The following is a 27,677-nucleotide window of genomic DNA, read 5'->3' on the forward strand; positions in this document are numbered from 1 at the left end:
CTATAGCGTAGGCAGTGATAATCTCCTGGTGATAAAATATTCATTGAATGGAAACAGCACATTGCCCAATAAGTGACACATCCCTGAAATCTGGGTCTCAGCCCCTACCGTATGCTATTGTCAGATTACGTAGCAAAATCCTGCTGATGGATTCCCTTTAATTATAAAATATTGCAAGATTAAGAAGTACAGTAGAGGTGCATGGTCCCCACCGTGAAATGAAGGGTCATTGAGCACTTCTTCATCCTTCAAAAATGACTCCCAACTTAATTTCAAGACCTTGCTGATTTCTTATGGAAGAGCAAGGTAAATGTTGTGCAAGGACTAGAGTATATCATCTAACCTTAACCCTACTGAGCACCTGTAGCTGTCTCAATAAAAATGCATAAAGGGGTCACTCTTCATGAGACAATACATCATGAACCCATACACCTGGTATTTAAAAAGTCAGCAATACTTTTCTAGTGTTTTTTCTTCTAATAATTTTAAATTGTACAATTTATTAGGTGAAGACAATGATTATACCACTTGGTTGGCACACTCTACAGACGTTGGGGCACCATCTGATGGTTGTGTATTGGGCTATAAGGAACATTATCAGCGCCTTAAAAAATTGTCCATGTGCCAGAATGGTCGGGATTATCTAGTAAGCCGGGAATCTGTGAACTGTAATTGCACTTTGGATGACTACATGTGGTAAATTCAACAATGTGCATACTACTCGCATATGCTGACATTTTGTATCTTTGCTTGATTGAGTTTGGAAATTTTCTCTTCCTCTATGTAGTGACTTTGGATATTTTCGTAAAGAAGATCAGTCGACATGTGTAGAACAGCCTGAACTCCAGGGCCATGAGCTTGATCTGTGTATAAATGGAGAAGAAGAGAAGCTGACAACAAATGGGTTAGTATAGGGTGGGCAATTAATTTTCCTGAGGGTCCACATGAGACACCATGGCTGTTGTGGAGGGCCGAACCAATAGGCCAAAATTAATTCTATTCAATATTAATATCAATATATTATTATTATATTATTGATAAATATTGTATTAATTGTATCACTTAATATTGAGCAGAATTAAGTATGCAGACCTCTTTGTAAATATCGTTTGAACCCAAGTTCAGTCTCTTCTGTATATCATATGAGCCCCCTTATATACTGTAAGAGCCCCCACACAGCCTCCCTATATACACTGCATGAGCCCCGCACAGCCTCCCTATATACACTGCATGAGCCCCGCACAGCCTCCCTATATACACTGCATGAGCCCTACATAGCCTCCCTATATACACTGCATGAGCCCTACATAGCCTCCCTATATACACTGCATGAGCCCTACATAGCCTCCCTATATACACTGCATGAACCCCGCACAGCCTCCCTATATACACTGCATGAACCCGTCACAGCCTCCCTATATACACTGCATGATCCCCATGCAGCCTCCCTATATACACTGCATGAGCCCCGCACAGCCTCCCTATATACACTGCATGAGCCCCGCACAGCCTCCCTATATACACTGCATGAGCCCCACACAGCCTCCCTATATACACTGCATGAGCCCCACACAGCCTCCCTATATACACTGCATGAGCCCCACACAGCCTCCCTATATACACTGCATGAGCCCCACACAGCCTCCCTATATACACTGCATGAGCCCTACATAGCCTCCCTATATACACTGCATGAGCCCTACATAGCCTCCCTATATACACTGCATGAGCCCTACATAGCCTCCCTATATACACTGCATGAGCCCTACATAGCCTCCCTATATACACTGCATGAACCCCGCACAGCCTCCCTATATACACTGCATGAACCCGTCACAGCCTCCCTATATACACTGCATGATCCCCATGCAGCCTCCCTATATACACTGCATGAGCCCCGCACAGCCTCCCTATATACACTGCATGAGCTCCACACAGCCTCCCTATATACACTGCATGAGCCCCACACAGCCTCCCTATATACACTGCATGAGCCCCACACAGCCTCCCTATATACACTGCATGAGCCCCACACAGCCTCCCTATATACACTGCATGAGCCCCACACAGCCTCCCTATATACACTGCATGAGCCCAACACAGCCTCCCTATATACACTGCATGAGCCCTACACAGCCTCCCAGTGTGCCGCACAAGGCCTCTATAGCCTCTCCTTGAGCAGCACGACACCCCTAAAGCTTCCCCTTGTAAAGCTCAACACCCCTATAGCCTCCCCTTGTAAAGCTCAACACCACCATAGCATCCCCATGCCCACCCTAACATCCCATACACATGAAAAAAAATGAACACCACACACTCACCTCGGTCCTGTTCCCTGGCGCTCTTCCTGTCTTCAGTGCGCTGACTCTCTGCACCGCAGCACACAGCTGACGCACTGAAATGACATCACGTAAGCTGATTGGTGGAGTAAGTGGCCGAAGGCAGTCAGCGGCGCCTATGGAGACAGCGAACAGGTGGGCACGGTGCGGCCCGTAGACCACAGTTTTCCAGCCCCTCGGCTGTCTTGGACCGCGGGCCGGACTGAGACAGCCAAAGGGTCAGATGTGGTTCCTTACACTTGCCAGTCCTACTCTAACATGAAAACCTCAAAAAGAGGAAAAAATCCTCCAAAAAATTCAGATACAAAGGCCTGTTTCACACTTCCGTTTTTTCAAATCCGTCAAAATCCGTTGTTTTCCGTAAAAAAACGGATCCGCCATTTTTTGCAGGATCCGTTTTTTTTGTCCCATAGACCTCCATTACGGTTACCGCGGATCCGTCAAAAAAACGGATCCGTTTTTAAAAAAACGGATCCGTTTGCATCAGTTTCCGTCAAAAAAACGGAAACGGATCCGTTTGGCGGACACAAAAACGGAAGTGTGAAACAGGCCAAACCAGACAGGCCTAAATGCATCTGCACTAATACAGGGTGCAGCGGACCCAAGTAAATGGCAGCTGCACAGGTGCATAAATACCAAATGAAACAGCCAGCCTACAATCAGGGATTGGTCGTGTGGTACACCAGTGCAGAAGAAATAATCCGCATGTGGCAGTGTTCACACAGGGAATGCAGGGCTTCTGGCTAACAACCTCTTAGTAACACCATATAGGGGGGCTGCCCAGTGCCAACTAGAATGCATCCCGTGTGAACTGAGGCCACAAGTTTGCAGAACCATTTGGGTCCAACTGCACAAAAAACATATCAATATATGTAAGGTATTGGTTGATATTAAGGGTCAGATGTGGCCTGCGGGACGCACTTTGCGTTAGTAGGATCATGGAGAATTGGTACCACAATTAACTTGCTTAGTGGGGTTGTCCAGTGGAAACATGTTATCACCTATTTTAACAATCATTGGCTGTCCGGCCACTGGGACTCACGCCGATTTAAATAAACTGGCAATCTTTATCTTTGATGGGTAACTTTTATCGAATGCCCAATTTCTGTTCCATTTATTCTCTGTGGGACTGCACAAAAAAGCTGAGCACAGTGCTTGGCAGCCCCATGGGAATGAAATGAAGCTCAGGTCAAGCATTCACGTTACTGCTCCATTATAGTAGGGATAAAATTCCCCATTCTGCCAATCTGTGCAGGTCCCAATGGTCGAACCCCTATGAAACATCAAGTTACCATCAATGCTTTGGATAGGAAAGAATTTGTTTTTACTGGACAATCCCTTTAACACAGACTTACCGGAAGAGAAAAAAAAGACATCAACAAACTGGAGCAAGTTCAGAGAACAGCGACCAGAATGGTGACCGGTCTGCAAACCATGTCCTATGAGGAACGGTTGCAGGATTTGGGAATGTTTATCTTGAAAAAGAGAAGACTGAGAGGAGACTTAATAGCTGTCTACAAATATCTCAAGGGCTGTCACATTGTAGAAGGATCATCTTTATTCTCAATTGCACAAGGAAAGACTAAATGCAATGGGATGAAACTGAATGGAGAAGACACAGATTAGATAATTTAAAAAAAATTTTGATAGGGTGATCAATGAGTGGAACAGGCTGCTACGAGAGGTGGTGAGTTCTCCTCAAATAGAAGTCTTCAAACAGAGGCTGGGCAGACATCTGTCTAGGATGAGTTAGAGAATCCTGCTTTGAGCAGGGGGTTGGACCAGATGGCCCAGGAGGTCCCTTCCAACTCTACCATTCTATGAGAAGTAGAAATAGACCTTCAGTTTAAACAAAAATGGCAAACAAGTTTTTAATATTGAGAGATACTGGTAACCTCATCACCAAATTAACTCAGTTGCATGCCACTATTGAAGGCAGTTTTCAAGCAAAGAAAAATGTATTTGTATGTCTGCAAGTTCTCCATGACAAACATCCTGGATTAAGTATTCTTTCCTGGGGCACTCTACAGTTTGTCAGTCTCCTCAAATAGACAACAACTTCAAAGTGGCTTGCAATGTGGTGCTTTGAACCAGTACTCTAGAATTTTCTTTCTCGTACAGTTCCACTGAGAGCATTAATATACTCTCACTGAGGCTCTACTGGGAATCTTATGGGCTGCAGCTTCAGCCTGACTCCTCTGCTTGTGATATGGTTTATTTTCCTTGTCAGCTCCTGCAAGCAGAAGGCAGGGGTAGAAGTGTGGAGCCATATCTCATAGAAATACATTAGAGATTCTGCACACAACATTTGCATTATAGACCACTAAACAAAGGTGCTAGTTATTATTTGGACAACCCTGCTATATCACTTTACAAAGCAAAAATTAGATCTTCAGTTGCATGTGCATACAGGGCAACAGGAAGAGCACAGCTGCTAGAGAGGTGGTGTATGAGAGATGCCTGGAGGCATTCGAAAGGTTAGAGTGACATTCTGTAGTTCACATGAAGTCAAGAAACTGACGCCCTGTTTACATGTAAAGGCATGGAGTGGACTGGTAGGCGTGGGATAACCTGCAAAATATCTGCCCATAAACAAAATTAAAAGTGCAGTTATTAAACAAATGACACATTTAGAATATTGTTACTTTAATCTACATGTTGTAATAAAGATTCCTGCATTTTTTGTGACAGGTACCGTAAGATTCCTGGTGATAAGTGCGTCGGTGGCATAAGTCCTGTTCGCCAGGAAACGGACATGAAGAAAAAATGTACAAATGAACTCTCTGATAGTTCTACATCGGTAATTGTATTATCAAATATAGTTTTAGGACATTTTTCTTATTTTGCCTTCTACATTTTGGATAAGCCAGTAGCAAAAATGTAATTGTAAATACAAAGAAGAAAGACCAAACAACTGATGGTGTGCACACCTGACACAATAATAAATGTGAATAGTAACCTTTTATTAGACACCCTAGACATAACAATCATTAAAACCACTTAAAAACTTGTTTTTAAACATGACAATTGAACAACATCCCCCAAAAAATGAGCAATATGGGACATTAATTGTGGAGCTCCACTTAATATAATAAACAAGTCAGGCAAATGAGAAAGCACGTGCTGAGATTATATGTAGAAGACCACCAACATAACATGCAAGGACAAAAACACGTTCACAGGATACAATTTCCAATTAGGACATAAAGATGTAATATCTCAATACGGATCAAGCATTGGCTGAAAAACATTCCCTAAGCGTGAGTAAAGAGCGGAAGTGCCATGGGTGTTATAATGAGCATAGCTGACCTGGAGGGGAGCCAGTAGCTATATATAAAGTTTTGTGGAATAGAAGTAATGTGATGTAGAGGCGAAGCCTGAGAGTGTAAATTGAAGTAAAGGCAAATAGATGCAAAACATAATTTTGCTAAAGGATGAAATGCAGGGATCTTGAAAGGAACACCCATGGACTCTTCAGTCCTTTACTCACATGCTTAGGGAGGATGTTTTTCAGCCAATGCTTGATCTGTATTGAGATATTACATCTTTATTGCCTAATTGGAAATTGTGTTCTGTGAACGTGTTTTTGTCCTCGCATGTTATGTTGGTGGTCTTCTACATAGTAACATAGTTTTGAAGGCTGAAGGAAGACCTTATGTCCATCTAGTTCAGCCTATTTTTAGTGCAGCTGTTCTGCATTGTTGATCCTGAGGCCATTTATATGGATAGACCTGGGTGGGCCATTTATAAAGTTGGATCCAAAATGTCCGATTTCAAAATGGCCGCCATGGTCACCACCTATCTTGAAAAGTTTCCACCTCTCATATACTAATGTGCCACAAACAGGAAGTTGATATCACCAACCATTCCCATTTTATTTAGGTGTATCCATATAAATTGCCCACCACCCTGTGCATATAATCTCAGCACGTAATCGCAGCACGTGCATTCTCATTTGCCTGGCTTGTTTAATTGTGAAGTTCCACTTAATATATGTCCCATATTGCTCATTTTTTGGAGGGTGTTGTTCGATTGTCATGTTCAAATACATGTTTTTAAGTGGTTTTAATGATTATGTCTAGGGTGTCTAATAAAGGTTACTATTCATATTTATTCTTGTGTCAGGTGTGCACACCATCAGTTGTTTGGTCTTTCTTCTTTGTATTTGTTGTTTGCTATCCAGACTAGGTGTTGCTCCCTACTTTTCTATTTATTTGTCTTTCATCATGGATTAATGGTGGTGCGCCCTTCTCTTCCCCATAGCAAAAATGTAATTGGACTATGCTGGATAGTTTCCCAATGTAAAAATTTGTGTGTTGTGTTTACACTGAACATCTAAAGGTGTGTGCACACGCTGCGGATTGTCCTGTGGATTTGTCAAAAACTGTAGGAAGACCTGCGGTTTATCTGCATTTTTTCTGCGGTTTAGCCTGCGGTTTTCCCCGCGGTTTGACACCCGCCATGGAGCAGGTGCCAGACCGCAGCGGAATACGCACATGGAATTGACATGCTGCGGTTTTGAAACCGCAGAAAATCCGCTCGGAAAATTCCACACTGTCTACACAGAGGTTTTCATTGATTTTAATGGTACTGGACCCACAGGACCAAAACCGCTGCGGATCCGCAGCAGAATATGCAGCATGTGCACACACCCTAAGTGCTGAGGCCATACACCAAGTTATGCCGAAGATTCCTGCTCTTGTTTCAAACACTGACTATTTCATCTACCTTTGCAGGGGTTATAATAGCTTTTTAAATATCATATTTATAGTATAGATCATAAAAAATGAACAGGCACAGTGTCCATATACTTGCTTGTTATGGTGGCATCTGTTAGGGCCCCGTCACACATAGCGACGCACCAGTGATCCTGACAACTATATGACCTTGTCAAGATCGCTGGTGTGTCGCTACATGATCGCTGGTGAGCTGCCAAACAGGCAGATCTCATCAGTGATCAGGACCAGCGACGATGCGGGTAACGAGCGACGTACGTCACTTAGTTACCCGCTGTGTACCTTAGATGCCAGCGTGCTTGTGCAGGGAACTGGTAACCAAGGTAAACAGCGGGTTTCTAAGTGCCGCGCGGCGCTTAGAAACCCGCTGTTTACCTTAGATACCAGCTCCCTGCACCAGCGCGCTGGTATCTAAGGTACACAGCGGGTAACTAAGTGACGCGCGCCCTTGGTTACCCGCGGTTTGCATTGGAAACCATCATCCAGATCGCTGGTCTCCCGCCTCCCACGCGCAGCGATGCATGCTGGCCAGCGGGAGACCAACGATCAAAAAAATGTCCAGGGCATTCAAGCATGATTAAAAACACCTGGGGGGGGGGGGGGGGAGAGGTCGCTGATACGTGTCACACACAGCGATATCGCTGGTGAGATCGCTGTTGCGTCACAAAACTTGTGACTCAGCAGCGATCTCGCTGTGTGTGACGGGGGCTTTAGTGATCTCTTGGCAGGTGGTTGCACATGTTGTTCCTCCTGCTGGGCAGCCTATGGAAATTGCTTTATACCCTGCTTATTAGGGGCACTCTGGGGGTCATGGACGTATCCATAAGTAAACTCCCATAAAAGAATTAAGAAGGGACTATATTAACAGCTGCAGAGTAAAAAGACTGATTCTGTCCAGATTCCTCCCATCCCTTCCAGAAGGGTCAGGAATTAGTAGTGGCTTCCAAAACCACACAATACTTTAACCCCTTCATATCCTGGTGATGTTTAATTTTTGCACTTTTATTTTTTTATTCCAAGAGCTAGCCATAACTTTATTTCCATTGATGCAGTATGTAGTTAAAGAAGCACATCTGTAAAAGTTTTTATCTTGCAGTCATAGCACTATGTACTTACAATTGCTAATTTTTCACCTTCTACCTAGTTAATTCTTCTTTTCCATTAGGTCTATGTCATGCGTCGAAAAACTGAATCTTTCTAAGCGTTATGTAGAAAACGGAAGTCTCTTTTTCCCTGCAAAAATCCTTCCCCTCTTCAACTCCTGATGTAGCTGTTCTGCTCCTCCCCCCTGCCATTGACTTTTGCAGTGACTTATGACTCATGGGCCGTACTTAAAATCTCAGTGACTTTAAATGTGGCATTGTCATAAGATGCCACCTTTGCCCCATGTCTGCTTATGAAATTTCTTATCTTCTCAATCTGCATAGTTCTACTTATGTCAATCGGAAGTGTCTAGGTGCCACTAAGTAAGGCCGGGGTCACACTAACCGACGCAAAATACGGTCAGTATTTTACATGCGTAGTACGGATGAATGACCCCTAAACAGAGCTCCGTATGTCATCCGTAAGCAAGGTGTGGTTGCGTATTTTGCGCATGAAAGCATCCGTATGTAATCCGTATGGCGAGTTTTTCTTGCCGGCTTGCAAAATGGACATATAATGGAGCCCTATGACAAACCAAAGAATAGATATAGACACACAGATTGTATGTGTGTGTGTGTATATATGTATATGTGTGTGTATGTATATATATATATATATATATATATATATATATATATATATATATATATATATATATATATATATATATATATACACACACACACACACACACACTAACTATATATATATATAGTGTGTGTGTATCTATTCTTTCATTTCTTTATTAAAACTGTCAGTGTGAGTTTACTGTATCGCGCACTGAATTGCCGGCTTTGCTAAAAGATACCGGGTGCGTATTTCTCGTAAGTCACATGTGTGGTCCGTGTGTAATCCGTATTTTTTGCGCACCAATAGACTTGCATTGGCGTACTACGTCCGTAGTATGCTGACAATCGCAGCATGCTGCGATTGGCACGGAGCCTAGAATACGGATGAGAAATATACGCCTGGTGCGAGTGACCCCATAGAGAATCATTGGTCCGTGTCTAATGCGTGCTTTTAGCGCCTCACTCGTCCGTATTCCTCGCCAGTGTGACCCCGGCCTTATAGATCTTGCAATCTGATCGTCAAATCTTGGTTTGGCAGATGCTTGGAGAATGTTACCTTCCTGGATGCATGGTGCTTACTGTAGGCTTTGGTGGAGGATGGGCACTGGCCAGAGCTGCTTTCAGGGTTTGCGTCTCCACCTTTTTATTTCCAGCAAAGAATAAAGTTAATGCTACAGCATTCTAAGAATTGTAAGCAACCAAGTTTGTGGCAACTGTTTGGGGAAGACCCTTTGCTGATGAGTTTAGTATTAAGGAACTGTAGAGGGCTTCAGACCTCATTTTCTCAACCACAAGAAAGGCGTTGGGGGCATATGGGAATGCTGAGTCAACCTTTGCTTTCTGCTCCTAAGTCAGTGTCTCTGTGTGTGTTTTTGTCTGTTGTTTGTGGCCAAATGGGCATAGTTCAAAATTTTAGTGCAAAACTTTTTTTCAAGAAGAGAAAACGCTAATATGGCTGCAAAATTCACCTCCCCCCACCCCAAATGTATTGTTATATTGCATTTTGATTGTATTGTGCAGTTCACGTTGAAATTCTGTTTTTAAAGAAGAACAGTCACCAGTATAAACACCACCAGTTTTTGCGCTTTATTTTTCCCTTGATTTCCTTTATCTTTAAATTAGTTCCATAGATATGGACTTTGTTACCTAGTGCTAATAATAATACATTTTATTTCTATAGCGCCGACATATTCCGCAGCACTTTACATTTCAGAGGGGACTTGTACAGACAATAGACATTACAGCATAACAATAATCACACACAGATTATAACAAATACCAAGAGGAATGAGGGCCCTGCTCACAAGCTTACAATCTATGAGGAACTAGTGCTAACTTTTTTGGTGGTTACATGGGGGCTTTGCGAACAGGATTCTCCTGGGGCTCGTCTTTAGGATGCTCTGCATAATGACCTTCGGATCAACGCCCCATTGCTAAATACCATAGTACTAAAAAGGCCTAATCTCTGTAACCTTGTGGTGAATTTAAGAAAAAGGAAATAAATGAGTATGTGGGCGAACAGTGGGAATTAGAGCAGAAACTGGCCTCTTTTAACCTGGTGACAGATTCTCCTTAAAGTGTATCTTTCATCAGATTTCACAATCCATGAGACTGAGAATACATGTCAGAGTAAAGGCCCCGTCACACACAGCGATCTCGCTAGCGGCTCTTAGATACCCGATGTTTACATTAGAAACCAGCGTCGCTGGTCCTGATCGCTGGAGGGGCTGTCTTGTGACAGCTCACCATCGATCAGCCTAACGATGTCCCAGAGATCCCATCATGTAGGATCGTTGGTGGGATCCCTGGGACATCGTTATGTGTAACGGGGCCTTAACTGTATAATCCTTACTAAATTTTAACTCATTCCCTGCCCACCTGGCCTGATTGACAGTTGTTGTTGCTGCACGTGGAACCTCACACTGCGGAGTATAAGCTGTAGTCATAGTCCAGCTGGCTGGGAGGAGATTGAATACATTGGGTCTCAGGAGCTACTTTATTCTATGGCTGGACTCTAACATTCCTTTCTTGACATCCAGATTATTCAGCCATTCTGATGTAAATTTTCATTGTAAGTACACCACCCCATTTGGTCTAAGGTTGCTTTTACATTTACGGTGTTATTGCGGCCCAATTTTGCAACCCAATAGATTTCTGTGGGGCCGCAAAATCGGCCTGCAAAAAATCCACGGTGTGCCGTACAGCCATGAGGACCGTTTTTGCGGCCGTGATAAAAGATCACAGCGTACAGACACGGCCCCCATTGAAAATCAGTGGGGCCGCAAAAACAAACAGAAGTTTGTTTTTGTGGCGCACTGTGACTTCCGGCTTTGTGTAACGCCATTTTTTTTTCCAATACTATTTCCATAGTATTGGAAAAATGAACAATGGCGATCCGCAAGCTTTTTTGTGGTCTGTTATTGCGGCAGACCGTAAAAATTGCGGCGATATGGCCCGCAAAAAAAAGGTAAGTGTAAAAGTAGCCTTACGGATCTATTTAATAAGATATACAGTTTTCATTTTGAAACCTGCTTTAAGGAGGTTATTTACTTACAGGAAAGTGGGCCCCAAACTGTGCAAAATACATAATATAACAAGCTCAGCAGGTACTCGTGTTCCCTGGACCTACTGCTTGCTCCCCAACATTGCTCAAGTCCCAGTGTTTTGACTACAACACTGATCTTCATATCAACAGCACGCATCATCACTCTAGCCAGTCTCTGAAATCCGTTCTAGTGCTGATCGTCACATCATCACTCTAGCCAGTCCCTGAAATCCGCTCTCATGCTGATCGTCGCTGATAGTCACATCATCACTCTAGCCAGTCCCTGAAATCCACTCTCATACTGATCGTCACATCATCACTCTAGCCAGTCCCTGAAATCCGCTCTCATGCTGATCGTCGCTGATCATCACATCATCACTCTAGCCAGTCCCTGAAATCCACTCTCATACTGATCGTCACATCATCACTCTAGCCAGTCCCTGAAATCCGCTCTCATGCTGATCGTCACTGATCGTCACATCATCACTCTAGCCAGTCCCTGAAATCCACTCTCATGCTGATCGTTGCTGATCGTCACATCATCTCTCTAGCCAGTCTCTGAAATCCTTTCTTATGCTGATCGTCGCATCTTCTCTCTAGCCAGTCCCTGAAATCCATTATCATGCTGATCGTCGCATCATCACTCTAGTCAGTCGCTGAAATCCATTCTTATGCTGATTGGTGCATCGTCACTCTAGCCAGTCCCTGAAATCCGTTCTCATTCTGAGCGTCGCTGATCATCACATCATCACTCTAGCCAGTCCCTGAAATCCGTTCTCATACTGATCGTCACATCATCACTCATTCTGGTGATCATTCTCATTCTGATAGTCACATCATCACTCTAGCCAGTCACTGAAATATGCTCATACTGATGGTCACATCAACAGTGCACATCATCACTCTAGCCAGCCACTAAAATCCGCACTCATACACGGTTGTAGATGGCATGTGACATTGACCTCTGTGCCCGGCTGGCGTGGTATTGTGCTGTTGATGTGATGTCACCTCTTTAGCTTGTCATTGCTTTTAGGCTCATGCACGGAGCTGAGCATCACGTGCCGTCAATCTCTGTGCACGGGCACTAAGCTCAGTAACTGTCTACATCTGTGATGTGTGCTATTGACCTCTCGTCACTGCTGTAGTCAGAGCCTCTGGACTGGAGAAGTGGTGGTTAGCTGGCACTTAACCCATGGAGGATGAGTACCTGCTGAGTTTACTTAATGTACTTTAAACATTTGGAACCCAATTTGCTGAAAGGGGACAACCCCTTTAAATTACTAGACCTAAGGAGTATTCATTGCCTATTTCTTTTTAGGGAAAACCGAGCCAGCAAGCAAGCACTATCCCTCTGATTCTTTCTGTAGTTGTGGTGCTCTTATTTGTTGTTGCTGCGGCCATCTTTATCATCAAGAAATACGTTTGTGGAGGGAGGTAAGATCACAAAAAAGAAAACCAAAGCAAAGTGTTATTAAAGAAAACCTGTCACCATGTTAAACTTGTTGAACACTTTAAGGATCAGGAAATTTTAGTTTTTATGCTTTTTGTCTTTTCCTCCTCTTTTCCCCTGAGCTATAATGTATTTATTTTTCCGTCGACTTAGAAGTGTGAGGTCTTAATTTTTGCGGGACAAGCTGTAGCTTTAAATGACACCATTTATTTTGTTTTTTTTTTCTCATTGTGTGGTAAAACGTGAGCTGGAAACATGATTGTACAGGTCAGCTCGTTTACGACGATAACAAACTTGCATAGATTTTCCTTTTTTTTTCTTTTTAAATTCTATTTTACAACATTTATAATATTGCAAAAAAAGATCATCCTGCTTTAAGTCACCATTTTCCAAGATCCATAACATTTTTCTATTGATGGGGGCTGAGTGAGGGCTTGTTTTTACTAATGCCAATTTGGTGTACATAACAATAATTTGATTGCTAATTCTTTTTGATAGGGTGGTGAGGTGACAACCCCTCTCCACCTCCACAATTCTGGCATTTTTGATTCCCCCTCCCCCTTCTTTACAGTGTTTAGCGAAGAGATCAATTTCATATTTTGAGAAAGAAAACTTTTATGAATATGGCAATAGCAAATATTTTGCTTTTCATATTTTTTTTCTTCCTTTAATTTTTAACATGGGAAAATGGGAGATGATTATTATAGCTGCTGCTTGTTAGGCTCCAAGGAGAGAGCTGAAACGTAGCTAGTGTTGGTGAATGAACAGCCTTGCTTTTTTCACTTTCACCATCTATTTTTCTACTGGCTGATAGGCTCATTAGCACATTCTTTTTTTTTTTTTTTTAATGCGTTTACAAATTGCTAAAAAATATAATACTGTCTATGATAGAAATGTGTCTGAGCACACAGTGAATTGCAGGTGGGTCAGCGTTCTCATTCTGAACCCTTTCTGCTGCCTAAAGTTGCTTTAATCTGAATATCAGAAATGATCTGTGGAGCAATAGAAAATGTGGCCTGGTCTGATGAATTCTGTAAATGGCGGAGTGCTGATGTCATTTACTTGGCTGTTCAGCAGTTTTGCATACCTGCCTAAAATTTTCAAATGAAAGAAAGGTTTCAAGAATAGTAGTGTTAAGATTTCTTATCAATGAACAAAATCCAAAATGATTTGAACTAACAAAAGAGAAATCCAAACCAATATTTGATGTGACTACACAAAACCTTCAAAACATCATCAATTCTTCAAGTTAAGACCACTTCTGGTCTGACTTCTCTGAACAGTAGATGTGTGTGCCTACGTCCCAGTGGTTGCTGCCTGACCTGAGCTGATGGCACTGCTGGATATCTTCTGATTTTAAATAGAAATAAGCATGTTTCTTTCAACTACCGCCTTAAGTTTCCTTGGACCACCACTATGTCTGCAGTCCTCCATATTGATCATTTTTTTGGTTTCCAGAATTCTAAGGAGGATCCAGATTTATTTAACCACAGGACAACTACCTCATTCATCCGATATCATTTCGGACTCCTTGGTATTCTTTACTCTGAAGTTTTAAACCCCTTCAGGATAGCTGATACACTTTAACGGCGGCCATAAAGGGGCCTTATTCCTCACCGATGCTTTTTAACGGCGCTGAGGAATAAGTGGCCAGCGGGTGGCCACTATTTATGACAGCTGACACCCTGCAGTATTCATTTTCGTTACCGATCAGGGCTGAATAACCCCTTATATACCACTGTCACTCGCGATAGCAGTATCCAAGTGGTTAAAAGGGGGCAAGATCACCCCGTGTGATCGCAGTTGCCAATCATTTCCATGGTACCCTGGGGTCATCAGACTGTGGCCTGTGCGATCCAGCTATAAGCCGGGTCTCACAGGCTGACTCGCTGACAGGTGTCATGCACTACAGTACATGTGTTCTGCAATGCATGAGGCCAGCAATCAGAGTAAAAAACACACATGTCCTACAGTGGGGCTAAGTATGGGGGAAACACACAGAAGCACCCACAATTCACGAAGACCTGTTTCACCACTGAAAATGCATCGTTTGCGTTAAAACAAAAATAAAAAGTACACACAATTGGTTTTGCTGAGTCCACAACAACCTAACCTATAAAACTGGAATGTTATTTATTACATACGGCAAACACCGTTAAAAAAAAAAAAAGAAAAATCAACATTTTTTTAGGTGTTTTTTTTTTGTTCTCATTGTACTGACACAGAAAAAGTAGAACAGAAAGGTCACTCATGCTAGAGTATAAATCGGGTGAGTGCAATGCTAGAAAAAAATCGCACTGCACTCTGACCATTGTTGTTCATGGAGTCGGTGCTGATCTGTGCGTTTTTCCTCACCTGTCATCGGGCTGAGGAAAAAAATCGCAGCATCCTACGTATGGCCACATATATCGAACTAGACTCGTCAATGCAAGTCAGACTACACACAGTCCATGCGTATGCCGTCCAATTTATATGCGCAAATCAAGGAAACAAGAAATTGCAAAATTTCATGAAACAAGCAAAGGTAAAGAAGACAGCTGTGAGATGATATTATCAGGCTGGTAAGGTCCCTGGTGGTTATTGGGCCCTTCCAAGCCTAAAATTAGCAGCCCACAGCCACCTTAGAAGTTATGTATCACACTAGATGTGCCAGTTCTGGCACTTTGTCTTTGCTCTTCCCGATTGCCCTGGTGCAGTGTCCATCAGGGTAATGGGGCTTGGAGTTGATGTCAGCTGTGATTTGTCCAAAAACACAGCTGACATGAAGCATTGCTGTTCGTAATGTAATGGTGTCGATCAGATACCCTCATTACTAACTCAGTAATAAAAAGTAAAAAAAACACACACTCCCCAATACTTTCCTTGGTTCACCAATTTCTTAAAAAAATAATACTTAAAAAAACAGGCAGAATATACATTTTCTGCTAAAACAATATTTTAGTGGAAAAAATATACTGCATTTTGTGGACTTTGAGACACACTTGACTATAAGACGCACCCAAAAATTTGGGAATGAAAATAAGAAAATGTTTTTAATTAAAATGGTGGTGCGTCATATAGTACCATTTTATGGTGGTTTACCGTGAGGGGGGTGGGCGGTTGACGGCTGTCGTGTGGGGCTTCAGAAGACCGGCTGTGGCAGGAGTGGGGCGATGCTTTGGGTCCCCAGCTAGGAGGAGGTGGTGTCCCGACACTGCGGGGCCTGGGCTCTCAGGATGTCAGCGCTGAGCTGAGTCGTCCTCATTGATTTCCCTGTGGCGATCTTCTGGAAAATGGCAATCGGAGGCAGTGCATGCGCTGATTGAGATCACAGGAGACCTCCTGAAGCAGAGTTTTTTTTTTTTTTAATACATTTGGGGTATCGCCATGTTCAGAAGAAAGTGGGTATGAAACTGTGCTATCCACTTTTTCGGTTTACCCCTCTCAAAAGTAAAAAAATTTGGGCCTAAAGCAACATTTGCGTGAAAAAAAAAGAAATTTTTCAATAAGACTGTGTAGTGTTATCAAATTCTGTGCAAAACCTGTGAGTTAATAATGCTAAATCCTCGAAGCATGTAGTTTGCAAAATGTGGTTACTTGTCTGGGATTTCTGCTGTTTAGGCACATTGGGTGCCCTGCACATGCGACATGGTGCCCGCAATCTATTTTGACAGCCAAATTTTGTGTTCCAAAATTCAAATGGTGCCCCTTCCCTTCTGAGCCCTGCCGTTTGTCCAAATAGAGATTTCTGACCACACGTGGGGTATCAGCGCACTCAGAAGAAACTGGGTAACAAATTGTGGGGTCCATTTTCTTGCTCTATTTCTTGTAAAAGTGAGGCTACAGCAACATTTTAGAAGAAAATTTACAAAAAAAATTTTTCATTCCACATTGCATTCATTCCCATGTATCACTTGAAGGGTCAAACCATTTTCTGACAGCAGTTTCTGAGTAATTGAGGGGTGTGATTTTTAAAATGGTATCACATTTGAGGAATGTCCAGCATAGAGGCCCCACAATGTCTAATTAAATTTGAATAGGTCCCTAAAAAGAAAATTTAAGAAAACTGGCAGAGAAGACCCTGGTTGGACCTATCTAGGCTTACACAAGATTGACCTTCCTACAGAGCATTCATCCGTCAAGTTGCCATGGCTTGAGATCTAGCTGAAGGCTGTTAATTAATAACTTATCATTTGACAAAAGCTTGCTTTAGAGGTTATGGAAACATTTCATCTAGATAAGGTGCCGTCATTTTCTTCCTTTTATTATTTAATTGAGGAGAAATGTAACCTCTGTCCTTTTCTTCCACAGGTTCCTTGTGCACAGATATTCTGTTTTGAGGCAGAACATGGATACCCATGGTGATGAGCACTTGGATACCAACATTGGAGATCCTTACCGAAGAAGTGGTTACCATGATGACTCTGATGAGGTAAGAAAAGGCCGCTATAGACATTACATTGTTTATAATGAATGCTCTGTACTAGCAAAGAGAAAAAATGGCCTCTTTGTAAAACTTGTACATAAATGTCAGTCCTGGTGCACAAGTAACATACGGAAACAGCACTTAAACCCGTGTCTACAGAATAGCTCATTTGGGTGGTCATTCTCTGTGATGTCTATATCTTTATAGGGCAAGGGTGCGCAACTTTTTTGGTCCGAGAACCACAATGTTATATTGAATGACTTCCAAGGACCGCAGTTAAAAAATTATAGGGGTATTACTTTTTCAAGAGGTTTATGGCCTATCAAAAGTGTATGCCATAGAAGTTTGAGATGCAGGTTCGACTCCCACATATGAGAATGGAGGTGCTCTTCTCCCTCAATCAGTACTCTAAAGAGTAGGTGATCTTGCACATGTAACTTTCCATTTGATTACTATGAGTGTTGTAGCAGTTGGCTACATTTTACAATTCCCTCAAGGGAATCTGTCAGCTATGTAATCTAAGACCCTGATTCCAGTGATGTCACGTGCCGATCTGCTTGCTGTCATTGTTTTACAATCCCTGTTTCCTCTGCCACAGCTCTAGCCGTACTCAGAATGCTGATCCCTTTATAACCCTGCCCACAACGCTGATTAGCAGCTTTCTGTTTACACGGTACATTGACAGAAAGCTGCCAGTTAGTGTTGGGGACAGGGTTATTTAGAGCAGTTGTCTAGGAGGCACTAGACACCTAGTCCTATAATGATGATCTCCTGCTGTTAAAACCCTGAGTATATTGAAAATTTAACACAGCCCAGTAAGTGACACATCCCTGGAATCCGACTCTCCGTCCCTACATCATGCTGCTGTCAGATTCCTTGCCAAAAATCTGCTGACCAATTCCCATTATAATAGAATAATAAGAGCTCCACGCATAGCTTGCATATGCCATTTGTGGAGTGCTAAACAGGGGCCAAAGAACTCTAGTCTCTTGATATCAAGTTACAAAGTGCTCTATTCAGACTTGCTCATTCCTACCCCTGAGCAGTGTGCTACTCTTTTTCCATTTAACATGGAACCTACTGTATACAGATGGTTATGAGCAGCACAAAACGGCATAGTGGCTGGGATACGTTCAGTTGTGCACCCATGTTAGGGTATGTGCACATGTTAAGTATTTGGTGCAGGAATTTCTGCATCTCGTGGTAGGAAAAACACAGCGTAAATTAGGTGTGTTTTATGATATGTTTGTGGTGCAGATTTTTCCCCTTACATTAGTATGGGTGAAATCTGAGCAAAAACGCTGAAAGAATCGACATGCTGCAGATTTATATCTCCGAGTCACAAATAAGCAACGTGTGCATGAGCCTTCAGGATTCTCATTCACTTTGCTGGCATCAGGAAACCCTTCAGGCAAATCTGCACTGAAAAAAACCTGACATGTGTAACATGTGCACAGGCCCTTATGGGGCATATGAACAGGGGACACACAAACCGGGTTGCATACATGGAAATGGCTGGTGTCCAACTCTGCTTGAAAGCCACATGGATTCCAGTTTTATATCTGTATGTATTTTGGTCTGTAAGTACAAAAGGCTTGTCTGATGAAGACCACCCTCGTTATGTCATTGCTCCTGCTGGGAAGTTAAATTGTCACATTTCTCGTTTTCTAGGATCTTTTGGAGTGAGGCTGCAAGACACCGGAATGATTGATTGTACCATGTACAAGCTTTTGCTCCAGTTTTCGCGTATGGATTTACTGTAGAATGACTTTTACAGTACAGATCAAGGATCCTCCCTGGTTTAGCCATTGCTGGTTTAAGCAGATGTCTGTGACGTTGCGTGGCGAGAAATAATTACAGTAAAATACTGGAAAATGTAGAACTTGCTTGGGTGCTAATGTTCTGGGAATCACACAACTTTATTATAGCATTTATATTGGTACTTTTTTTTCATTGCAACTTCTGGAACTGAGATTTGGTGGGTAAGAGAAAAACACTGTATATTGATTGGTGCAATCTGTAGTATCCAGCTGCTTTATTTCAGCATATTTAATGCACTAATTTCTAGCTCAGGTCTTTTATTTTTTTCGGCACAAACCTAGCTTGTCATGCACAGTAGAGCTTTAGTCCATGGTCATCTGCGTCTTTATAACTGGTTATTCTTCATGAATTGATTAAAACAATTTTACGCTGTTTTATATGTATTTCTTTTCCTTGTAATACAGTAGCTGGAGAGTGGACCGTACAAATATAGCACTCTCAAAGAAAGCATGTCAAGACAGCAGACCGCTTCAGATTGCCACAGAATGTGGCCGGTATGTTTGTAATGTCTTAGCATTTGGTTTCAACAATAACCAGTTATTATAAAGGCAGGGGCCTGATGAACTACATCGCTCGCATAGTGCTCAATGGTGCAAAATAAATAATTTTAAGCACTACATGGTCCATAAGTATGCCAATTTTGATTTAGATTTTACTTTTATATAGTTCGAATGTGTCTGCCACAATCTTAAACTGGTAAGAATAAATAAGATTTTCACCCTTCTTTACCAGTAGTGAAAGGAAAATTGCTGATTTCTGAACTTGCATTTTTAAATGATTCACATAAATTTAGGCTGGTTAAAGTCTGACTTAATATACTTGTTTGATCATTTATCATTAAAAGGAGTGTCCTGTCCATATCGATAAGTCTGAAGTCATCGCTGCAGACTTATGAATCCCCCCAGCGCACACACTTTGTTCTATGGGGATTTGCCAGTTTCTGAGTTTGGATCGGAGGGTATGTATGAGTTATACATCTCGGCCAGTAGGCAAAGCCTCGCTCCATCCACTTGGACACTAGTCGGGGTGCGGCCTTGTTCAATACAAGTGTATGGAGCGAGGCCGTGCCCATTATTCGATCTTTGGCCGGGAATATGTATAACACAAACATAACCTCCGGTCCCGGCTGAGAAACCGGCAATTCCCCGCAGCACACAGTGTGTGCCGGAAGGATTCATAAGTCTGCAGTCACAAAGATTGACTGCAGACTTATCAATTTGGACCGGACACCCCCATTAAATGTGTTTTCTCTCTCACCCATGACAGCACAACGGAGAGAGGGGATCTGCCCTTCAGGGAAAGGAACTTACAGATGAAAGGGCGGTACCTCTCCTGCGCCCCCAGTTGTACAGAACAAGAATGATATTAATAGCCCCCTTTTGGCCCCAAAGAACTTGGTTCTCCTGGCTGAGAATGCTCTTGATCACCAACCCTTGGATCCTACCGGATCTTCCGGACCTACTATCTCATGGGCCGGTATTACACCCTCGATCAGTGAACCTCCATTTAACAGCATGGAATTTGAAAGGGCACTGCTGAGGGGAAGGAGGATTCTAAGAGAACCTAATTACTACACTACAAAAGTGTAGGAAACCGGTTACGACAAAAGCCTATGGGAAAACTTTGAAAAAATTTCTGTCCACCTCCGGAGTAAGAGTCCAGGATGGGGTCCAGATCAATAAAATTCTTACATTTCTACAGATTGGCCTAGAGCAGGGGTTAGCATTCAATACATTAAAGGTACAGGTAGCGGCTTTAGGCACCCTGTATAACCATGATGTGGCAGGCAACCCTTGAAAAGCACTTTTTATTAAGGTCGCAGACAGATCTACGCCAATAGTTAGCCGAAAATTACCATCCTGGGACCTGAATCTTGTACTGTCCACACTAACAGATTCCCCGTTTTGAGCCTATTCAGTCAGCACCTCTAAAAATCTTATTAAAAACTGTGCTTCTGGTGGCGCTAACATTGGCTCGTAGAGTGAGCGATATTCAAGCTCTATCAGCAGTGCCAACATTTACAAAAGTTCTGGAAGATAGTCATCTTAAAACCTGGCCCAGCCTATTTACCTAAAGTAGCATCACATTACTATAGGTCCCAAGAAGTAGTCCTTCCTTCCTTCTGCCCAAATCCTAGGAATAAGGGAGAAGAGAGATTTCACACCCTAGAGGTGAAGAGATGCCTAGTTCAATACTTAGAGGCCACCAAAGGGGGTAGGAAGGAAGGCTCTCTTTGTGTGTTTCCAGAGGCCCAGGAAGGAACTCAAAGCGTCCAAGAGTACCCTGGCAAGGTGGATAAGGAATGCGATTGCCCTGGCCTATTCATCCAGCGCGAATACCATCTCGGAAGGGTTGAGATCGCATTCCACAAGAGCAATGGGCTGAGAGATCTGAGGTATCGATAGAACAGATCTGTAAGGCGTTCACCTGGTCATCACCTTCAACCTTTTTCAGACACTATCGATTAGATCTAGCCTCTACGTCTGACTTGACCTTCGGGAGAAGGGTCCTTCAGGCTGTGGTCCTTCCCTAAGCTACCAATCTCTGAAATTCTCTCCGTAGTGCTGTCATGGGTGAGAGAGAATAACATAGTTACTTACCAATAATGGTATTTCTCGGAACCCATGACAGCACCCGCTTATTCTGTCCCTTCATGTATGCGGTGAGCACGTTTTACTGTTCGTAGAGTGTTTTCGTTTAGGCACGGTGTTTCTTGATAATAAGCAATATTATAATGTTTTATATATTTCTGTTTTTTAACTAACATGTAGACCCTCTGATGCTCTGTAACCCAACTGGGGGCACAGGAGAGGTATCGCCCTTTTATCTGTAGGTTCCTGTCCCTGAAGGGCAGATCCCCTCTCTGTGGTGCTGTCATGGGTTCCGAGAAATACTGTTATCTGTAAGTAACTGTTATTTTTTTCCTTGCGCACAGTGGGGCGGTATGTATAGTTGTTAATATAAAATAAGTTTATCCTGTGTATTTAGAGTCAAAATAAATTGATTTAGTTTTATCTAGATTTAACTTCAAGTGTGTAAATATCAGAAGTAATGTTCTAACTGAATGTTTAAAGGTAAATTATCACTCATTAAAGAAGTTATACAATTTTCTATTTTATTTCAGAGCACCAATACTTTAGTCTGAGACAACCATTTCATATTCACGTGCTATAAAGTTACAAAGGGAAGTATTACAAATTTAAGTTTCGTTGGTGGTGTGGAGGGAATTAAGGTGATGAACAACCTCTCCGACAAAGAGAACCATGGAGTATTCTATCTATTACAAGGCTTGACACACGCGGGATGATTTACTAAACTAAATATGCCAGATTTCAAGCTTAGTTTGTGCCAAAAACTGTCTTACATGCGGTGTATCACAGACTTACCGTATATACTCAAGTATAAGCTGAGTTTTTCCAGCACATTTTTTGTGCTGAAAAAGCCCCTCCTAGGCTTATACTCGAGTAAAGGTCCCAGATGACTGAGGGCGAGCGGCAGCGGGGCACAGGAGGCAGGAGCCGGCTGCTGCGTCTAAAGCCTGTGCCCGCCACTTAAGGTAATGAATATTCACTGCGAGTGCAGTGAATATTTCTCTTTAGCAGCGGGCACACGTGAACGCCCCGCCGCCACAGCTGCTGGCATCGAAACAAGATGCTGGGAAGGAGCACAGGGACAGTAAGTAGGATGGTATATCTTTTTAATGTTTTTTCTGATGAGAAGGCATGCATACCAGGATGGGGATGATGTTGCCATGCCTATCAGGATTGGGATGAGGGAGCCATGCATACAAGGATGGGGATGAGGGGGCCATGCCTACCAGGATGGGAATGAGGGGTCCATGCCTACCAGGATGGGAATGAGGGGGCCATGCCTACCAGGATGGGAGTGAGGGGGACATGCATACAAGGATGGGGATGAAAAGCGATGTATACCAGGATGGGGAGGAGACGCTGTGCATACCAGGATGGGGATGAGGGAACAATGCATGCCAAGCTTATACTTGACTCAATGAGTTTTCCCAGTTTTTTGTGGCAAGATTAGGTGCCTCGGCTTATGCTCAGGTCGGCTTATACTCGAGTATATACGCGTATATGAAAAGAGGTCCGATTAAGAAGAGTGAGAGGTTCCCTGGTGCTTTGTAAGCCAATGAATAGGTGATGTAATATTAAAGTAACCATTTAATTTTTTTTCTTATTTTCATAAATCAGTACTACACATGAAAATAAGCAACTTTGCCTAAAAAGCAAAGCCTGAAAAAGTACCGCAAAAGTGCCACATAAAATAAACACCGTGCTCAGCAATGTCAAAAAGACATTACTGTGCATCTACTCCTTCTTATGTCACTTCTTTAACCTCTTTAAAAACTCTAAAGTCGTTGAAAATCTGTAATCACTGAAGATTTTTTTTTTTTTTTACCAGTGAATTGAGAGTTTTCAGAATTAAAAAATCAGTCTACGAGAAGAAAGAAGCAGATTTCTCTGAGATATATTTTAAAGTTATGGCTCATGCAGATGACCGTATAAACCGGACGAGTGCCATCTCATAAGAGGGGATTGCACTCAGACCAGTGTTATTCAATGAGGCATTGCAGATGATGTATTTTTTTCTCAAACCTATTCGGTGTGAGGAAAAAATATCGGCGTGCTCGATTTTACGCCGGCATTCGAATGAAACCCACTTAAGTTTATCGGTGCGAGGGGAAAAAAAAAAAAGAATGCGACAGTACAGCATCAGATTTTTCCTGATACATTTGCAGTTCTGTGACATCGAAAACTGAAAATTTTTAAATGATTAATAGCCGCTACTTGTATATCTTACACTGTCACATGACCCTAGATTTACTTATTTTCATGTGCAATATTGATTTATGTAATGAAAATGATGGTTACACTTTTTAAAAATGCACCAGATATATTAAACAAAAACTCACTTTGGTGAATTTTAAGACTGTTTGTTTTTTTAGACCGAGAACTCAAACTGGACAAAGACCATTGTAGTAAAACTTAGGTTATTTTTGCAGTGATTTTGTGGTGAACTATTAAAACATCTACATACAAAGGGTGGCATTTATTCCTGCTTTGTGAGTTTCTTGGCATCAAAAACATTTCAAATTGTGGTGAAAAGGGGCCATTGTGCAAAAATTCAGCATTTGTTTTGCAGTACTTCAATTGCCATATCACCTTAGGCAGTGGTGGGATTCAAATTTTTAACAACAGGTTCTGTGTTTGTGTAGGAAAACCACACCCATTTTAAGCCACACCCATTTTAAGCCACACCCATTTACACGCACCTTTTCCTCAAACATATACAAGTAGGGGCGCAGTCAAACAGTTGAAAAAAAAATAAATTGGAATAAGATCAAAACAGTGCACATTCTGGCCAGCGGCTCTCCTGACCCAAGTGTGACAGCTGCATATATTTCTATGCAGCTGTCTCACTTGGCTGGCCAGGCTGTGCACTACATGTCTGCGTCCTAATGGAAATTAAAAGTAAAAATCACCATACCCTTCCTGCAAACTGGTGTTACTCAAGTCCCATCTATGTCAAACAATAATGATTTTAATTGCAGGGTTAAATTGGCATATTTCCACAACTAGAACACCACAAAAAGAATGGTTCATGAAAATATCACAACCACAAGTATAATCGACAGAGTAATAATAATTTATTAATGTATAGTACTTATAAAATCACATCAGAACTACAAAGTGCCAAATCCCCAATATACAGGCACAGGTCCCCAATAGGCAGCATTGTTCCCTAATAGGCAGGCACAGGTCCCCAATAGGCAGCATTGTTCCCTAATAGGCAGGCACAGGTCCCTAATAGGCAGGCACAGGTCCCTAATAGGCAGGCACAGGTCCCTAATAGGCAGCATTGTTCCCTAATAGGCAGGCACAGGTCCCCAATAGGCAGCATTGTTCCCTAATAGGCAGGCACAGGTCCCCAATAGGCAGCATTGTTCCCTAATAGGCAGGCACAGGTCCCCAATAGGCAGCATTGTTCCCTAATAGGCAGCACAGGTCCCCAATAGGCAGCATTGTTCCCTAATAGGCAGGCACAGGTCCCCAATAGGCAGCATTGTTCCCTAATAGGCAGGCACAGGTGCCCAATAGGCAGCATTGTTCCCTAATAGGCAGGCACAGGTCCCCAATAGGCAGCATTGTTCCCTAATAGGCAGGCACAGGTCCGCAAAATGCAGGCACAGGTCCCCAATAGGCAGCATTGTTCCCTAATAGGCAGGCACAGGTCCCCAATAGGCAGCATTGTTCCCTAATAGGCAGGCACAGGTCCGCAAAATGCAGGCACAGGTCCCCAATAGGCAGGCACATTGCTGCACAGGTCCCCATTAGGCAGGCACAGGTCCCTAGTAGGCAGCACAGCACAGGCCCCCAATAGGCAGGCACACATGTCCCTAATAGGCAGCACTGCACAGCACAGGTCCCCAATAAGCAGCAGCACTGCACATATACAACTGACCTGGTGTTGGCCTGTGTGTACCACAGGCTGAAGTTGAACTAGACTGAAGTAAATAATCCCGCGGTGAGGCAGGCGGGCGGCTGGCCACGGTCACCACACACAGACTAGTGTCCTCCTGTCCAGGCTCAGGCACTCGGCTCACTGGGTAGCCGCAGCAGCGGGTAACTCCTGAGTCCAGTCCAGCGAGCTCCAGAGTCTAGTTACCCACCAATTATAGCCGCACTGCGCCACAGGAATCGGTGCGGGGGCCGCCGGGGTGGGCTGTGCTGCTCTGTCCAGTAGTCAGCAGACAGAGAGCAGCACGTCAAGTATCAATGCGCGCGCGGTATCCGGCAGGAAGCAGAGCAAGAGTCCTCCTCTGCTCCTTGCCTGCAGGCAGCGCCGCCAGCAACATCAGAGGACCGGATCGCGGCTCTGGATCTCCCCGGTTCGGGGAACTGGCTGCTTTTTTAACAACCGGTTCCACCGAACCGGGGAGAACCCGCTGAATCCCACCCCTGACCTTAGGCCACGTTCACACGCTCAGTATTTGGTCAGTATTTTAACTCAGTATTTGTAAGCCAAAACCAGGAGTGGGACAATCAGTGGAAAAGTGTAATAGAAACACGTCACCACTTCTGGATTTATCACCCATGTTTGGTTTTGGCGTACAAATACTGAGGTAAAATACTGAACATGTGAATGTGGCCTTATGGTTCAGGACTGAATATCCTCCTCCCCAAAAGCATTTTTTACAAAATGCAGCAAGCTTCAAGTATAGCATGTTGTTTGTTTTTTTTTGTTTTTTTTTTCAATAGGTTTCTTTTAGGTTGCGTTCACACGTCGCGTTGTTTTTGCGCCGTTTAACGCGCGATTTTGCCGAGAAAACGCAAAAAAACAGCATCCCGTGCAATCCTATGGGATTCTGCAATGTTGTGCTAGTGCTGCAGATTTTCCCGCGGCGGAACCACATCGCGGAAAAATACGCAGCATGCTCATTATTTTGCGGAATCGCGGCGATCCCGCACCCATAGGATTGCATTGTTCCGCTTACTTCCCGCATATGGCTGTACCCACCAAGCGAAAAGTAAGCAGAACATTTGCGGATGGTACCCACGGTCCGGAGGATAGGAGACTGTCCTCCTGGCTGTGGGTACCATATCCCTGTAAAAAATAGAATAAAAAATGGTGTTATATTCACCTTCCGGCATCCCGCGCAGCCTTCCCGGGGCTCAGCGATGCTTCCGTTCCCAATAATGCCTTGCGAGACCTTTGATGACGTTCGGTCTCGCGATAATGTAGCGGTCCCTATTCCTCGCAAGACCGCTACATTATCACGAGACCGCGACTTCATCAAAGGTCTCACTAGGCATTACTAGGGGAGACGAGCAGACCGCCGGTCATCCTGAACCTTTCAGTGAGGTAATGCTATTTCGGGGAGTTAACCCTATTAGGGTAGGCTGTGTGCATGTTTAATAGTGCTGGGAATTTCCCCCCTATTCCCATACGTGTGCTCTAATAACATAGTTGATTCTGCCTTGTGGCAGTATTTGTAGTGGGATTTAATTACTTGATATATAGAGCACACATGGGTAATAGATATGGGCACTATTTTTTCTATTTTTTTTCTATTTTGTTCTATTATTTTTTTCAAATTTTTTCTGGTATAAGGATTCAACATGCGCAGTTGTTCTAATACACAGGACAGCCTATTTTTTATACCCCCTAATTATCGATAAGTCCTTTTAGGCGTGCTATATACCTCTTCATTTTTTGAAATTTGAATAGGAGTATTTTATAACTGGGTTTGACTGTGGCTGGACTGCTTGTTTTTGCACCTTTGCACTATTTGCACCTTGGTTGCTATTTGCACATGTCCTCCAATTGTCCTTCTTTGTCCATTGTCTAATAAAGATGTTTAATACTTTTAATATTATGGATCTATGGTCGCATCTTTTTCTGTGGTTTCCACATTCCTCATATTACTGGGAACGGAAGCATCGCTGAGGCCGGAAGGTGAATATAACACCATTTTTAATTTTTTTTTTTTTTTTTTTTAACATTCGATCTTTTTACTACTGATGCCGCATAGGCAGCCTCAATAGTAAAAAGTTGGTCACACTCGTCAAACACTATGATGAGTGTGACCAACCTGTCAATCAGTTCTCCAAGCGATGATACCGATCGCTTGGAAAACGCTAGCATTCTGC

At 43.0% G+C, this 27,677-nt stretch overlaps 1 protein-coding gene across 1 annotated transcript in view; it reads left to right on the forward strand.

Moving 5' to 3' along the window:
- SORT1 (sortilin 1) overlaps positions 1–22,126 on the forward strand; it is a 71,386-nt gene extending 49,260 nt beyond the window's left edge. The window contains exons 15-20 of the mRNA XM_073542467.1: positions 507–696; positions 788–904; positions 5,031–5,139; positions 12,651–12,766; positions 17,073–17,193; positions 18,859–22,126. Of these exons, the coding sequence (XP_073398568.1) occupies positions 507–696; positions 788–904; positions 5,031–5,139; positions 12,651–12,766; positions 17,073–17,193; positions 18,859–18,873 (668 nt within the window). The 3' untranslated portion in view covers positions 18,874–22,126. The remainder of the gene's footprint in view (positions 1–506; positions 697–787; positions 905–5,030; positions 5,140–12,650; positions 12,767–17,072; positions 17,194–18,858) is intronic.
- Positions 22,127–27,677: the final 5,551 nt, after the last annotated feature.

The sequence above is a fragment of the Dendrobates tinctorius genome, unplaced genomic scaffold (genome assembly GCF_039654945.1).
Source record: "Dendrobates tinctorius isolate UK_male_01 unplaced genomic scaffold, ASM3965494v1 ptg000127l, whole genome shotgun sequence".
Taxonomy (NCBI): domain Eukaryota; kingdom Metazoa; phylum Chordata; class Amphibia; order Anura; family Dendrobatidae; genus Dendrobates; species Dendrobates tinctorius.